The sequence below is a fragment of the Manis javanica genome, chromosome 6 (genome assembly GCF_040802235.1).
Source record: "Manis javanica isolate MJ-LG chromosome 6, MJ_LKY, whole genome shotgun sequence".
Taxonomy (NCBI): Eukaryota; Metazoa; Chordata; class Mammalia; order Pholidota; family Manidae; genus Manis; species Manis javanica.
Window position 1 is genome coordinate 145,634,821 of NC_133161.1, and position 15,006 is coordinate 145,649,826.

Below are 15,006 nucleotides of genomic sequence, written 5' to 3' on the forward strand. Positions count from 1 at the left end.
GAGGAGGGTCTTTCTGGAGGTGAGTGCTCTGAAAGCAAGACACAGAAAACACAGCTAAAGAAATGGATGCTCAAAATCATAACACACAGGTAAATAAAGGCAGCTATGTGCCAACACTGGCTGACAGCCTCACAAGTATCAGCTCATTCTGGGCACCAACCCTCTAGGAAGGTAATCCTGCTTTACAGGTGAGGACACGGGGGCTTCATTGGGACTTAGGCCTGAGTCTGCTTTCCTGCTGGTAAAACTAAGCTCGAGCCCAGGCCTGGCCAGCTCCCGGCCAGTCTCACTCCGTGCCACAGAGGAAAGGACTGAGGTCCCTCAGGTGGACCCGAGGGAGAGGCAGGACTGGCCTCGTGTGAGGGTCCTTAGCTCCTCAGCCATGATGATTCCAAGCTGAGGTGAACTCAACGCTGGAAGCGTGTGAGCTGGGGGGAAGGGGCCAGTGCTGGGTTCCTCTGGGCAAGGTGGGCACGGAATCCATCTCGTGGAGGAACTCAGTGTCCGGGTTCAAATTGAAGACCCCCCGATCTTCACCTCCCCCTCACCCCCTGCCCCAAACAAGCCCCTTCTCCTTCTCTGGTTCAGCACCTTAGGGTCCAGGAAGAAGCGTCAGAATCCAGGCCTGGATTGCTGCTGAACATGCGTCTTCCTCCTGGGTCGGCACCCCACACAGGCAGCGCCGTGTCTGCCTATCCACCCGGCCTCCAGGCAGTGATTCGTCTCTGATTTGGTTGGTTACAGCAAATGTAACTTGGCTGAATTGGAAAGCTGCGGTGCCGTGCCATCTCCCAGGAGCGAATGCAGTGTCCCCTGGCCCCAGGGACCTCTGGAATCCTGGGCATTTCACCTCCCAGATACTTGCCTTGTCCCCATCCCCGTTCTGTCCCTGTGAATTCCACTCCAAAGATTTTAGAGTCTATTTGCATGGAGGTGTTTGTGTTACTTAACAGCACATAAAAATCGGTTAATCTGCCCTCTGGGCCCCAGGGCTTAATGCATCCCCGCCTCCCCAACCCCGCTCTGGTCTTTTTGCAGGTTGTGGATTGGAACTTGCCAAATTGTTCTTGGAAGAGAGTCAGAGGCAGAGAGGGTAGAGTGGGTGAGGGGGATGCCAGGCTGAAGCACACCCAAGGTCACTGGGCTCCTTTTCCCCTTCCTCTGGGGAGGAGGAGGGCTCTGCCCTCCCCAGGATCACAGGCTTGCGGGGCGGCTGCGCAGAGCTGGGGCGGGAGGGCTGTTCAGCTCTGTCTGGCACACCCCACCCCACCTTGTCCCTGGTCACTCTGTCTCATCCTGAGCCCAGTGAGCGAGAGAGACAGAGAGACAGAGAGAGAGAGACAGAGAGAGAGAGAGAGCGAGCGAGAGAGAGCGCTCAGGCGTGTTTGCCTGTGCCAGGGCAGGAGCTTTGGAAATACTTGTCTCCAGGCCACAGAAGGAAGAATGCCCACCGCTCGCCATTAGTGTGATTCACTGCTGTCACAGCTGGACTCCAGGGGGGCAGAATCAGCCAGCTCAAGCCAACCAGCTGTTGATTTTCTGGAGCCAGCCCCAGCCCCGTGCCTGCTTGCACAATAGTGGACACGTGCCAAGGGAGTGATGGTAGAGCAGGTGGTGCTGCGATCAGATGTCCTGAAGGACTTGGGGTGATAGGGGATGGGGGGTGGGGGTCCTGTACCATCCCGAGGAGTGGGTTCCTGCCTCTGGGCGGGCAGCTGGAGCAAAAGGGGGCTCAGGACGTTCCCTCGTGTGCCCCTCCCTCTAGCTGTGCAAGCTTGGGCAGACCCCAGCATCTCTGGCAGTTCCCTTCTCTGCAACATGCAGTCCTTCCTAGCTGTGGAGCAAGCAGGGCTCCTGTGTAACTCTGGGAAAACCCTGTAAGCCTCAGGCTCCTCAACAGTACAATGGGTCCATCACCTTCTTTCCTGTGCCCTCACAAGGTCAAAGTGACCTAATGGACATAAGCACACATTGACTATTCCCATGTAGGTATTATGTTATTAATATTTATATTCCCCCCCTGTCCTTATGCCTTCTTGCATTGATAGCAGAGCCACCGTTCTGACGGTTAGACCTGGGTTCAAGTTCTGACTTGTCCACACGCTACTGCAGGTTCCTCCTCTGTCAGACGAGGGTCACAGAACCTGCTCGGCTGAGTCTTTGGGGAGGAATGAAGCAGATCACGGCGGCCAGTTTCTTTGGACCTATCAGAACCATGAAGTGGACGGAACTGCTACCAAGTGAGGACAGCTGGGTATTGGGCTCAGTGGAGACACAGTCATTTAACAGACGTCATGACCTGAGTCCTCACAGAGGAAGGACAGACACGGCAACCTGAAAGAAATGACAAAGACGGTTACATGCCATTTGGGCCACGCCGGTGGAATCCAGAAGGCAGTGGGGCAAAGGCAGGAACAGGGGGAGATGGGCTTGCTCACGAGGTCTTCCTGCAAGCGGAGGCCTGGAGCTGCTGCTCAGAGAGAAGGAGGGATGTGGTCACTGCGCAGGGAAGGGCCACAGCTGGAGAGAAACAGCCTCTGTTTTAGTTTCAGCCCAGACTTGAGTTCTGAGAAGAGTCAGGAATGCGGTTCTCTCCACGGTATTCGACAGGTTTTCCCTTGCACCGGCTATGGGAGCAGAGGCGGGGGGGGTCCCCATCCCCTGCCTGCCCGGGGAGCAGAGAGGCCTCGGTGACCTTGGCTCATAGAGCACATCGCCCTCGGCGGCTCCCAGGACCTGTGTGCCCCACTGCTCAGGCCATCTTGAAGCCAACACTTAAGGAATGGACCCTCCAGGGCCCACCTCCTCCAGCCCCGCCTTATAAGACCCCAGAGAGCCTGGCGTCTGCAGCCAAGCAGGTGGCAGGAGCCAGCACTCCTCAGGGTTCAGGACGTCTGGGCAGCACAGATGGGGCCTGGGAGCTGCCACCTTCCCTGTCAAGTGGTCACAGTTGCTGTGCAACTGAGACCAACCGGAGCCGGGAATCGGGGCTTTCTAAGTACTTCTGGCTTCTTCCAGTTGCAAGCCAACATCACGAGGAGGATTAATTGGGGCGCTGGAGTCCAAGGCCGTGCGCTCTGACATGCTGCCCCTAGGCAGGCCTGGTTGGCGGAGCTGGAGACCTCCACCTCGGGAAGGCTGGCGGTGAGGCCTTTGCCACGTTGCTGGCTTTTGCGCACCCAGCGGACATAGCTCAGCTGATGTCCCAGCACACTACCCACCCTCACCCCCGATCCAGTAATGATTGCTCCAGGCTGCTGCTCCAGACTGAAGCGTCAGGGGACAAATGGAGGCCTGTTGGGGAAGACAGGGGAGACTGGGGCGTGGCAACTAAGGACACTGTCCCATTGGGTGCAACAGGGTTGGAAGAGGGGTCTGAGTGTTGCAGTCACCTCTCCATGCCCCCCAAGGATCTCCTTCATCTGGGTTCTCTGTGGGGGCAGCAGGGCATGGCTGGATGGACCTCTTTGACTCCAGCCCAGAACAGCCAGACAAAGGGAGGGGCTGGGGGGCCTTTGCCTGCCCTGTAGCCCTTCTGGAGCAGCAGACTAGCATCCCCACCCCATGTGGCCCCTTATCCCAGGAAAGACTAGAAGAACATGCAGGGGCCAGACACCAGCCGGGAACAGCAGTGCTGTGGGGGTGCCTGGGTGTGTGGTTGATCGGCAGAGACCATATTGTGGGTTGGGGAGGGGAATTGCCCTGGGAACCTGCTGCAGAGGTCATCCCGGCAGGGGACTGAGCCCAGGGAAGGGGTTACAGTGGTCGTCCTTGCCTCATGGAAGGCCACCTCAGGGTGCGGATAACGAAGCTGGCATTTATTAGCACCTTCTTTGACCAGGCAGTTTACCTACACCATCTCAATTTCTTCAACAACCCTGCAAGGTAGGTGCAAGCATCCCATTTTACAGAGGGGAAAAGCAGGCCCAGAGAGCTGACCTTCCCCAGCATCACGCAGTCCTTAGTGAACCCAGGGTGCAGAGGGAGTTGCATGTGCTGCGTCTGGCTTGCTGGGTGCCCCTGCCTGCAGAGACTAAAGGAGGGGAAGTTCTTCCGGGTTCTCCCGGGGGGCCATGGGTCATGGGGTGAAGGAGCCAAGATCTGCCTGGAGGAGAGTAGTGTGTGTCTGAAAGGGGGTTTCTGGTACCAGTGTCAGCCAGGCTGATGACCTCAGTCAGCTGGAAGGGGACAAGGAAGAATTCCGAGAGCACCCGGATGTGAGTGCGAGGGCTTCCTCCTCAATTCCACACACCCCCCCCCGGGCTTCTCCCAAAGGGACAAATGACCAATTTTATGAAAAGTGTCCCAGGATTCCAGGTGACATGCTGTGGGGAGTGAAGGTGCAGGATGGGGAAGCCCCCAAGGGGACTCTGGGTGAGCAGTGGGCGGACTGTGGGGTGCTAGCCACCTACTGTCTGTGGGGACAAACCAGTTCTTGCTACTTATCACAGGGCAGGCAGTTTCACAGGAAGACGCTGCACTAGCCAAGTCCTGGGTCTGCCTGTGTCACTGGTGAAATTATTTCACCTCTGGGATTGGATGTTTTTTTAAAAAAAACTGGGGGTCACCATGTGCCAGGCCCTGTTCTGGGCACTGGGGTTCTAGGCATGAACACAACAAACAAAAATGCTTGCTCTCCTGGACTTTAAATTTTGGTTGGAAGAGAGACAAGATGTAAGATAAAGAAAATAAATAACTTACCAGATAAATAAATGCTACAGATTAATAATGAAGTGAAGAAGGGATCTGAAATGTTGCAGAGAGTGGGTGTGGACGTTTTAGCCTGGGATGCCTGGAAGAGCCTTCTGCAGGAAGAAACCTATGAAGAAAGTCCTGAGCAGAGTTAGCCAGGAACTTCTCTGGAGGAAGAGCATGTAGGAAGCAGAGCAGTCCGTGCAAAGGGCCTGAGGCAGGAGGGTGCTTGCAGGGTTAGCCAGAGCAGAGAGAGGGGCCGGGAAGTTGAACACAAGGTCAGAGAGGTCATTGGGGCCAGATTAAGAAGGGCCATATAAGACACCAAAAGGACTTGGGCTTACACTCTGAGACCTCTGAGGGTTTGAGCGGGTTTGTAAAGAGAGGAGCTTGGGCCGGATGACCTTGGAGGCCGTTTCCAATTTGTTAGTCTATGACACAGGGTCTCCCTTTGGGATGGAGATGCCTTTCTTCCCAGCATTAGGGCCTGAGAGGAAGCATAGCATGTGTACGTGTGTGGCAGGGCAAGGCTGCAGCAGGCCCTGGCTGAGATCTCCACTTTTCTGGACCACGGATGCACTTGGACCAGGTAACCTCTCAAGTCTCATCTGGCCCTGAGATTTACGAGCCTCTGCAAGTGCCCAGCTTGGGGAATTTCCACTTGGCAGGTCTGGGCCATCTGAGTGTGCAATTTCCACCTGGTAATGTGACGAGGCCTGGCCAGGCAGGCCAGGCGCTGGGCAGGGTGCCCCTGCCTTGGGAGCAGTGCAGGAAGGAGCCTGGAGTCAGGACGGCCTGCTTGGGCCCCCAGCACAAATCTCAGCCCACCAGATGACACTGCTCCAGGCCTGCTGGGGTCCATTTCCAGGGCATTTTCTAGCCTGGAAGCAGCTCTCTTTTGGGTGGGGGGCCGGTCATTAGTCAACCCCTGAGGGCAGGAAGTGGTGCTAGTGAGGGACAGAGGTGAGCTGTCATCTGACGGGAGCAGAGGGTGAGAGGCTGGGGCCAGAACCAGCACCTCCCAGCCCCTGCTCTTCAGTGTGGGTGCTTGGAGAGGCTGGACAGGGTGGCCTGCAAGGAGCCTGAGGCAGAGGCTGTGGTCCCAGAGAGCCACACAGAGACTGCCTGACACAGCTTTGCTCTGGGCTGTTAGAGGCCCCAGCTGGCCGAGGAACAGAGACTTGGTTGAGTCAGTTCCCGGGGCTGCCCTGCCCCGCCTTCCGGCCAGTCCCCTCTGGCATGACCAGGCCCTCAGAGGCCTCGTGAGGCTGCTGGTGTCTCCCCCAGGACTGCGGAGGTGCGGCAGGCAGGTCTGACGCCATAGCCTTTAGTAAGCCACTGGGGGCTAAGCGCAGGGTCCCCCTGGGAGCAGCCCCACTCCAGCTCCCCCTCCAGCCCCTGGCGGCTCCCCATCTCTGCCCTACAACTGGAATGACACAGCAGGAATCATGCCCTGAAAAGCCTTCCCACCCCACCGAGGGCAGCTTCCAAGGGGCTGCTGCTGTCCTGTCCAGCCTCAGAGGACTCCTCGCCTCGGAGCAGGGCCTGGGCAGGCTGGCTCGGGGCAAAGGCCCCACAGACTGGCGGGAGGAGGTGCAGCTGAGTAAGGGCCCGGGGGGGAGGGTGGGGGGGTGCCCAAATGTCCCTGAATGTCAGCCACCACCGGCCCGGAGGCTCTGGTTGTGCTGGCTCTGGGTGACCTTAGCAGGCACCCTAGGCCGTCTGGGGGACCCCAGCTGTGACACCTCTCCCCTGGTGGGGGAGGGCCCGTGTGGGGCTGCTGTAGGCCTCACCTTCGCCTGCAGCTCCCCCTTCCCTGGGTGCCCGGGGGAGGTCAGAGAGTCTCGCAGGCTCTCCCGTGGGTCCCGCCCCCCGCAGGCAGGCCCAGGTGAGGGCTCCCTGGCCGGCCCCTCCTCCCTGCCTTTGTCTCTTCCTGCCCCTGGGCTTGGCCGAGGTGTGGAAGGAAGGAGCGCCACTCTCCTTCCGGGCCCTGGGCAGCAGGCACTGCACGCCGTCTCCTCCAAGGACACGCCAGCAGCTCCAGCCATGGACAGGTGGTACCTGGGTGAGTTCCTGCACCCCTGCCCTCCCTCCTTCTCGAGCTCTGACACAGGTGTGCATCCCGTCACTTCCAAGTACACCCACCAGCCGCCCAGAAGTCCAGGGGAAGCAGAAATGAGGAGAGGCAGGGTTTCTGAAGGGCATCTCCATGGAGAGCCCTAGCCAGGCCATGATGTGGGCTCTGAGCATCCAGGCCTGCAAGAGCCAGGAAGATAGCTTGTCCAGCTGCCTCCTTTTTCTGTCTGTCTGTCTATCCATCTTACCATATGCAGGAAATCTGAAGCCAGACTGGGGGGTTTAAATCCAGGTCTCCCCACTGCTCAGCTGTCTGACTTCTGGCAAGTTATTTAATGTCTCTGTGCCTCAGTTTCTTCATCTAAAAATAGGGACGATCACAGTGCCTTCCTTTCCTCAGAGTTGTTGTGATAATGTATGAGTTAATTTCGTAATGTGCTTGGAACAGTGCCTTGCACATGGAGTTTAAAGATGCAGCTATTCATTTGTTTTTTCTTATTTCTTTTTTTGTCTTCTGTCATCTTTCCACATATTTTTATATCTCTTATTATTCCAGAAAGAAAGAGTCCATAGTGGCTTACAAAGATAGACAAACTTTGCAAGGGAATGTGTAACAAGGGCTCTGCAGTGTCTTGTGTGGAGGGCAGCAGTAGCACTGGGGGCCCAGCCCTGGGGTCATGGGACAGGGGGTCCTGGCCTCCATCTTCCTGGGCTGCCCAGTGGGGCTCATGGTGCTGCCCTGGCCACCTCCAGGGGTCGTTGCAGGGAGCAAATGACCATCCTCAGTTTCTTTATCTGTAGCATGGAATAAACACAGATTCCATGCTACACTGCACGCAAACAGCCTGACATGGGCTCAACCCCTACGAAGGTTTGCAACAATATGCACCACTCGGCTCTGCAAGCCGAGGAGAGCTGAATGGGCACCGGCTCCTGGTCTGCAGGGCCACGGCATTCCCTCTTGCTCATTTTCACTGGAGGGCAGCTGGCTTTCCTGCGTCCAGCAGCCAACATTCACCCAAAGGTTGGTGCCACTTGTTCCTCCAGCCAACACAAAGCTAAGAGCCACATTCCTACCCCCTCCATGCATCATCTCTCCTGCTCCTCACAACAGCTCCACGAGGCGGGGATCAGTCCCACATTATAGATGTGGAGATGGAGGCACAGAGGGGCTAAGCAGCCTGGCCGGGTCATATATGAGCAAGTGGAGGGGCCGGGAGGATGATGCGGACCTTGATTGCCAGTGCTTGAGGAGTAGGAATAGATGGAGTTGCTCCCTTTGGAAAAACCAACTTGTCCTTGGCCGTGGAAGTCCTTGGCCTGTTGGCTACCAGTGGGCACTAGCCTCTTCTGGGGGCCAATTCTGTTGACTACAACTCAGCCAGGAATATGAGCACCCATGGAGGACTGAGCACCAGTGTCCCCGAGGTGAGGGGGCCACTGCAGGGCAGGGAAGTGGCCTTGGAGGTGAAGGGAAGCCCCTGACTCCTGAAGCCAAAGGCCTTGCTGCCAGTGTCCACCTTACTCCTCACTGGCTATGTGACCTGGGGTCAAGGTCCTACCCTTTCTATGCCCCAGACGCCGCACCTGTAAAATGGGGAAGTAGCACAAAGCATAAGGAAATAATAGGGAAGTGCTTTGTAAATCACAGAAGAAAGGCAGTCCCTGCGGCAAGGCTCGGCACCTTCCTGAAGGAGGCGGCCGTGAGTGGGAAACGGCATGGAGACCAGAGGAGAGCTGGGCTTCACGGTCGTGGCCAGAAAGTGCCAGGGGTGGCAGGGAGAGAGGGCCCAGTCAGGCACCGCTGGAGCTTTCTGACTCAGGTGTGAGCTGCTCCACGTGGCCTCGATGGACGAGGAAGATGGCAGGAAAAGGGTATTATTCCAGGGCAGCAAAGGCGTGGAGGTGCGTTGTGCAGGGTGGGCCCAGGGTGGTCCACGGTGGGGGCAGGCAGGCACCTCGGGATGCCTAGGGGAAGCTTCGAGTGCCAGGTAACTAACGTCGGCGGGAAATGCAATCTCTACAGTGCTTGGTCAGGTGGGCACCTGCTGGGGCTGGGGCCGCTGTGGGACGCCTGACATTGCCCTTCACACTGCAGGTACGCTGAATGCATTTTGAAATGTCTGCTTCCCCACTGCCACAGCCCAGCTGTGCTCCTGCCGCTGGTGGAAGAACACCAAGGCTGACCGGCCGTAGCCCTTCTCTAGAAATTTCCTCTAAGACAGTTTGGAAACGCGGACAGCTCCTCCTGCCCCTGTCTGCCCATGCACCCACCTCCTTATGCCTCAGCGGGAGCCCCTCCATCCACACCAGGGCTTTTCTTGTGACCAGGGTAAATATTACCCGGCACTGTTAATGTTTAATGCCCCCACCTCACCCTGGCTGCCCCACAGCCAGGCACTCTCCCCAAGGCGTAGGCTGCAGGGTGGTGGGGAGAGCCCAGTCTGCTGGGAAATGTCAGGGCTGTCGACGGACACTGGTGAGTGTGTGTGTATGTGTGTCAAGGAGGAGGAGGCCTCTGCCTGGACCACCTTTCGGTGGGTGAGCTGGACCCCACTCTTCCACTCTGGGCCCCCTGCCTTCCGAGCACCCGACACCCTCACGCACCCTGTGCCAGACTCCTCCCAAGAGGATTTTTAAAAACTGCTTTTAAAAGAGGATCTTGCCTTAACTCTAAAGAAATATAGCTTGAATGGCAGAACCTCGGGTGCCAGGTAGGAACTGGTGGGGTGGGGTGAGCATCCGTCTTGACTTCTGGGCACACAGCTCACCGGGTCCGGTGTATTTCTCTGGACTAGCTAAGGTCAGAGCAGGAGCCGAGGGAGGTTAGGCGGGGGAAGGAGCAGGCCCCCGGGTCAAGCCTCTCAGGCTGGCTTTGGGGTGAAAGCCCCCAGCTCAGGATGCACCCTGAGAAGGGGCCTGTGGTGGTGACTTGGGCCTGGAGGCCACAGGGACCTCTGCTTGCTGCGGTGGGCCGTGAGCCAGATCTAGAAGAGCTGGGGCCTTTGGGTGGGGTGGGTTCATCAAACAGCTCAAGACAGCTGGTCAGGGTGGAGACGGTTTCCTGGGTGGTGAGGGGCGCCGGGAGCCTAGCTCTGGCTCTGCTTCTGCCCCCTGACGTGAGCGGGAGCAGGACCCCGAAATGGATCTGGAGAGATCTGAAGGCCTTCTGCCTGGGGATGGGGACTGGGCCCCCACAGCCTCTCTGGACCTCTGGCCCTTCAGGCCCAGCACTGACCCCTAGCCCGTTCCCTCCTGGCCTGGGGAGTCTCCCAGGGACTCACCCTCCCCGTGCCTCCCCCTGCCTGGACGCAGTTCAACAAAGCTGGGGGGCAGAGATGCGCACTCCTCTGACCTCAGCCTCCGCTTCCCTCTCGCCAAGAAGGGCTCCAGCAGGGCAGGAAAGAGGGGCTGTCAACAGCCCAGGCAGAACAGCTATGGCCAGGCTGCTCTCCAGCTGCCCAAGGGCAAATGAGCTCAGTTTAAGCAGCTGGAGGGCAGAATGGTGACACCTGCTGGCGGCTGAGCAGCTCCACAACAGGGTGGGGAAACCCCGCAGGAGGCAGGGGACGTATCAGCCCACTTGGCCTTGAAATGCCTCCTTCCTCCCCAGCTTCTGGAGGCAGCACAGCAAAGGGCTTAAGCACCTAAATTCTAAGCAACCTATGGCCTGGGTTCAAATCCCAGCTCTACCCTTGGAGCTGTGTAAGTGTGAGTGAGTTCCTTAACCCCTGGGTGCCTCCTTCTTCTCAGGGATTACATGGGAACAGTGTTAATGCTTCTAGGGTTGTTCTAATGGCTAAATGAGCTGCTGTTTTGTTAGCCTTAGTCTGCCATGTGATAAACACTATATATTAATGTTTCTTAAAGAAATCTGCTTCCCTTGAGGATAGCAACATAGGAGAGAAAAATCTAGAAATCTGGGTTCAACCCCAGTTCTACCTCCAACTTCCATTGGCAGTTTGGACAAGTCTCTGCTCCAGGCCCGTTTGCTCCTCTGTAATGCAAGGTCCCACTTACTCCTTCATTCATGGCACGTTTGCTAAGCGCCTTGCAGTCCATTAGCTGTACGGAGGTGCTGCTGGCGAGTCTAGCGGGAGGTGCCCTTCATGGCCGTTCTTACCATCATGTGAAGCTGGCACAGGAAAGAGCCACCCTCAGAGCTGCCAGAGGCCCCACAGACAGCGTGGGCGCTGCTCTGGATGCCCCGTATTCAGTCCCGAGTTCCTGTGTCTGAAGCAGCCTAGGGCAGCAGCCCCACAGGCAGTGGTGTTAGCGACCCACCAGCACCCCCCTTGCCCACTTGGGCCCTTGGGGGTGTGGGACAGGAAGGAGGGGGTTCCACTGTTTCTGGGGCCGGCCGTCTGACCCTCACCAGCCTCTGGGTCTCTCCTCAGGGGGCAGCGCCAAGGGGAATGTGGACCCATTCCACTACGGTAAGCCCCGTAAGCCCGGCGGCCCTTTCCCCGCCCCTCGGGAGCCTGTCCCTGGCTCCTGGCCTCTCCCAGGCCTGGGTGGCGGCCCCATCTCCCCTCTCGGTGGGGCTGCTGTGGGGCGGGCTGCGAGGGGGGCTGGCACGATCTCTCCCGCCTCCCTGCCTCCCTCTGCTTCCTCAGACTACGACACTGTCCGCAACGGGGGCCTGATCTTCGCTGCCCTGGCCTTCATAGTGGGGCTCATCATCATCCTCAGTAAGTGGTGCCCCTCCTGTTGGAGGGGTGCTGGATGGGGGCACAGCGCTTCTCAAGGACCCTGAGCACGCCGGCTTCCCGGTCCCGGGAGGGAAGAGTGGGCGTGTCTGCGGTCCGCACCCCCCTCCCCCGCAGGATGGGGGTACTAACGGACACCGATGGAGAGAGGTGCCTTGGGATGCCCCCACTCTGTCCCTGGACCACGCAGAGGGTCCCTCGCCCTCAAGTGCGCCCCTAGCGGGCCCTGGAGGAGCTGCCGAGACGGGAGGGGGGCTCCCTCCAGCCCCGGGAAGCTCCCTGGTAAACGGGGGATCAGGCGAAGGGAGGGAGCCCGCGTGTACCGGACGCCACCCCCCGCCGGATCTGGGCACTCTTCTGGCTTAGCCCCGCCTCGGCGCATTGAATCCTTTCAGCAGCACTGAGGAGGCCAGTTCCGTCACCATAACAGATGGAAATCGGACCCACTTGCAGCCACCTGCCCCAGGGTCAGAAGCCGGTTCAACTCAGCCCAGGGTGTCCCCTCTCCCACCCCACCCCCCACAGGCGGAAAGCAAGCGAGGCCGGAGGCGAAGGCCTTAGGCCCCACTGCTGGTTTACCATGGATCCCCACTCCCGGGTCCCAGTTTGCGCATCTGTTAAATAGGGATGGTCCCATTTGCCTCAAGGTTGGGGCCAACATCCAGAGACATGCAGCCTGGAGAGCTGTCGGGTCTGACGTAGGCGTGGAGTGTTCTGGGGAGGGGAGTGTCCCTGTATGTGCCCTAGACCTGGCCCCTGCCCAGCAGGCACATGGCAGAAGCTTAATAAACACTTACTGACTTGTTCTGGTTCAACCAGAAGAAAAATACCCAGAGACACAAACATCTCCCTGTCCTGGGATCGTAACACATCCATGCTGGTGCTGCTTCATCTGAAGGCTTCAGACTGCAGACACGGCTGGTCTCCCCGACGCCCTGCAAGCTCCTTGAGGACAGTCCCGTGTAGTGGTTGAGCATGCAGGTACGGGAGGCAGCCAGGCCCAAGCAGGGAAGGGCTCTGGACTTACTGTCACCCTTCCCCAAGAGCTTACTGAGCACCTACTGCAGAGAGCTGGGGGCCATCAAAATGGCCCAGCTCAGCTGCTGCTCTCTGTGTACACTCAGACTACCATGAGGCCACTGCAGCAAACGTTTGTTGACTGATCAATTGACTGACTTGGACTCCCCATGCTGATGGTCCAGTCCTATTATAAAGAGAGAAACCGCCTCTGAGGAGCCCCATTCCAGGACACCACATGGCGCTGGTGGGAGGGAAAGAGACTGCAAAACTGAATCCTCCACGGCAGGGCGGGTGTCCTCAGAAGTTAGGGGTCTGTGTAAACTAACTTCCTTTCTCTCTAAGGTAAAAGACTCCGCTGTGGAGCCAAGAAACCCCGGTGAGTGCCTGCTGAGGGCCCTGGGGTGCAGTGGGCGGGACTGGGGGAGGGAGGGGTGGGCAGCAGCTGTTGGTCTCTGAGTCCTGTGAGGAGGGGTCCCCAGCCTCAGGGACCCCTCGGCTCACCACCTCCCCCTCTGACGTCTCACCTTTTTCCTTGCTGTTCCAGGCAAGTCCTTGATGATGAGCTGTAATGATGGGTATGTTTGGGAGGGGCGGGCAGGGGGGTGGTCAGTTTCAGGGTCTTCTATCTATCAGCCAGGCAGTCTGTCCCCCAACATGTGTTTTAAATGATGGCCAAATGTCTGGCACGGCACATGTGGCCAAGGGGGTGCACAGAGAGGCCCCCAAGGGAGGCAAGAAGAATTAAGAATGGAGAGAAAGTCCTGCCTCTCCTGGCTTCGTCTTTCCAGAGTCAGCTGTGCCCACCACGGGCCCCAGGCCGTTGGGAAGCCTTCCCTGAGCTGTGGACCTTTGCACCCAGCACTGCCCTTGGGCAGCAGGAAGCGCCGGGCTCCATGTGGCTCTGGGTGGGCATCCCGTCCTGCCACCCCAGCCCCCTCATGCTAATAATAAAGCCTGCCTCACAGCTCCCTCCCAGCCTGCCTCCCTCTCTCCTCTGTCTTACCCCGGCCACAACCCGCTCTTCCACGTCGGAGGGCGACGCGGCCTCTCTTGGTTTCGGATGGTCGCTCAGGCACCCGTGCTAATTAAAGCAAGAACTTCATCATCACCATCTACAGGCCTCTCCTTGTTCCCAAAATGGCCAAGAGCTCCAGGACTCAGCCTGCCTTCCAAATGCCAGCACAGAGGAAGCTGGAAGGTCCAAAGGGCACACGTTCGAAGCCTTTGGGTCTGGAGGGTGCTGCCTGGGCCTGTGCCCCAGGCCCTGGGTGCCACCGTCCGAACATCTGCTGGAGTCACTGTGGGTGTGCCCTGGCCTGCCAGCACTGTAGTGGTCTGTGGCCACATCATGTGCCCAGCCATTTACCCCACATGCACCAGCGTGCTGGGATGGGAGGGTCTGGGGGGCCTGATGCGGGCCTCAGCCCAGGCTCTCTCCCTAGCCCCCCTCCTGACACTGGTGCTCACGTCCGGCCACCTCCTCTCCAGTCTTGGGGCCAGGGGTCCTCGGCGGGACCTGCTCTCATCCACCTATTTGGGTACTGGCTTGGCTAACCCCAGGGCCAGGGAGTGGACAGTGAGAGGATGGGTCTTGCCCTTTCCTCAGGGCTTTGTCCCTTCTGGCATTTGCCTGACTGTGCAGCGCAGCCTCAGGCCGAGGTGCCCCCCCCTCACTTTCTGCACTGAGCTGGGCCCTCTTCCTTCTCACTGGCTTCCCTGAGGGGACGCCACCCCCAGGCTGGATGCAGGGCGGGATCGTGGCGCCACCTAGTGCCTGGTTCCCCCCCTGGGTTTGCAGGCATCTGAGGAGGGTGAGGCCAGAGCCGACAGGAAAGCCCAGGACAGAAGCTAGTTAGTGGAATTTAAAATGGACAGGCTGTGTTTGGGGGCCGCTATTCCTCTTGAGAATTAAGCTCTTGGTCATACTCCGCTCTCCCCAGGCCCTGAAGGCCACCAGCCCTCACAGAATCACCAAAGGCTTGAGCACAGAAGTTCCTTAGAGAGCAGGATGGATAATGCTCGCCTCCCAGAAGGGGAAATCGAGGCCTTGGGAAAGGCAGGGTCTTGCCTGGGGAGGCAACCAGCCTGTACCGGCGTCAGACGGAGCCCAGGTCTGTGGCTCCCTCTCCGGTTCCTCCCGTTGACTCCAGGACAGGGGTGTTGGCGGGAGCAGATTCCCCCCAGACCCACTTTAGTCTCAGAGAGTGAAGGGAAAAGAGAGAAGGATCGGCCAGAGGAGACAGTCCGGGGAGACCTGGACAGGCCGACTGCTTACAGCTTTGGGCCAAGATCTTTATGACGTCCTGCTGCAAATGCGGGCTCACCAGTGACAAATAAAACTTGACAGGCCAAACACCTAAAGAGAACTCAGCATTTCCGTACACCAGGTGGGCACACCCTTGAGCTGTCCGTGATGCTGGGGGAAAGGAACAGGAATGGGGAAGGTCCAGCCTGGGGGGCTTTCGGGAGGAGGGGGCTTCTGAAGCTTCTTGGATGTGGCAGCAAGGCA

General features: G+C 58.5%; 1 protein-coding gene across 10 annotated transcripts; it reads left to right on the forward strand.

Annotated features, from left to right (window-relative positions):
- Positions 1–2,745: 2,745 nt before the first annotated feature.
- FXYD2 (FXYD domain containing ion transport regulator 2) lies at positions 2,746–13,608 on the forward strand. 10 transcript variants are annotated; one of them, XR_012132724.1, is made up of 11 exons: positions 2,746–3,144; positions 3,842–3,885; positions 4,151–4,217; positions 5,216–5,280; positions 6,635–6,757; positions 11,166–11,204; positions 11,385–11,459; positions 12,297–12,458; positions 12,840–12,873; positions 13,042–13,072; positions 13,286–13,608. XR_012132724.1 is itself a non-coding variant. In XM_036992695.2 (6 exons), exons 1-5 carry the CDS (start codon positions 6,739–6,741, stop codon positions 13,064–13,066), a joined length of 192 nt encoding a protein of 63 aa, XP_036848590.2. In that variant the 5' UTR covers positions 6,337–6,738; the 3' UTR covers positions 13,067–13,072; positions 13,286–13,608. The 10 variants fall into 10 exon arrangements, 3 of the variants coding, with proteins under 3 accessions (XP_036848590.2, XP_017524947.3, XP_036848592.2); XR_012132720.1 differs by lacking the exon at positions 4,151–4,217 and having other exon boundaries at positions 5,216–6,757; XR_012132722.1 differs by lacking the exon at positions 4,151–4,217 and having other exon boundaries at positions 3,846–3,885; positions 5,216–6,757.
- The last annotated feature ends 1,398 nt before the right edge of the window (positions 13,609–15,006 follow it).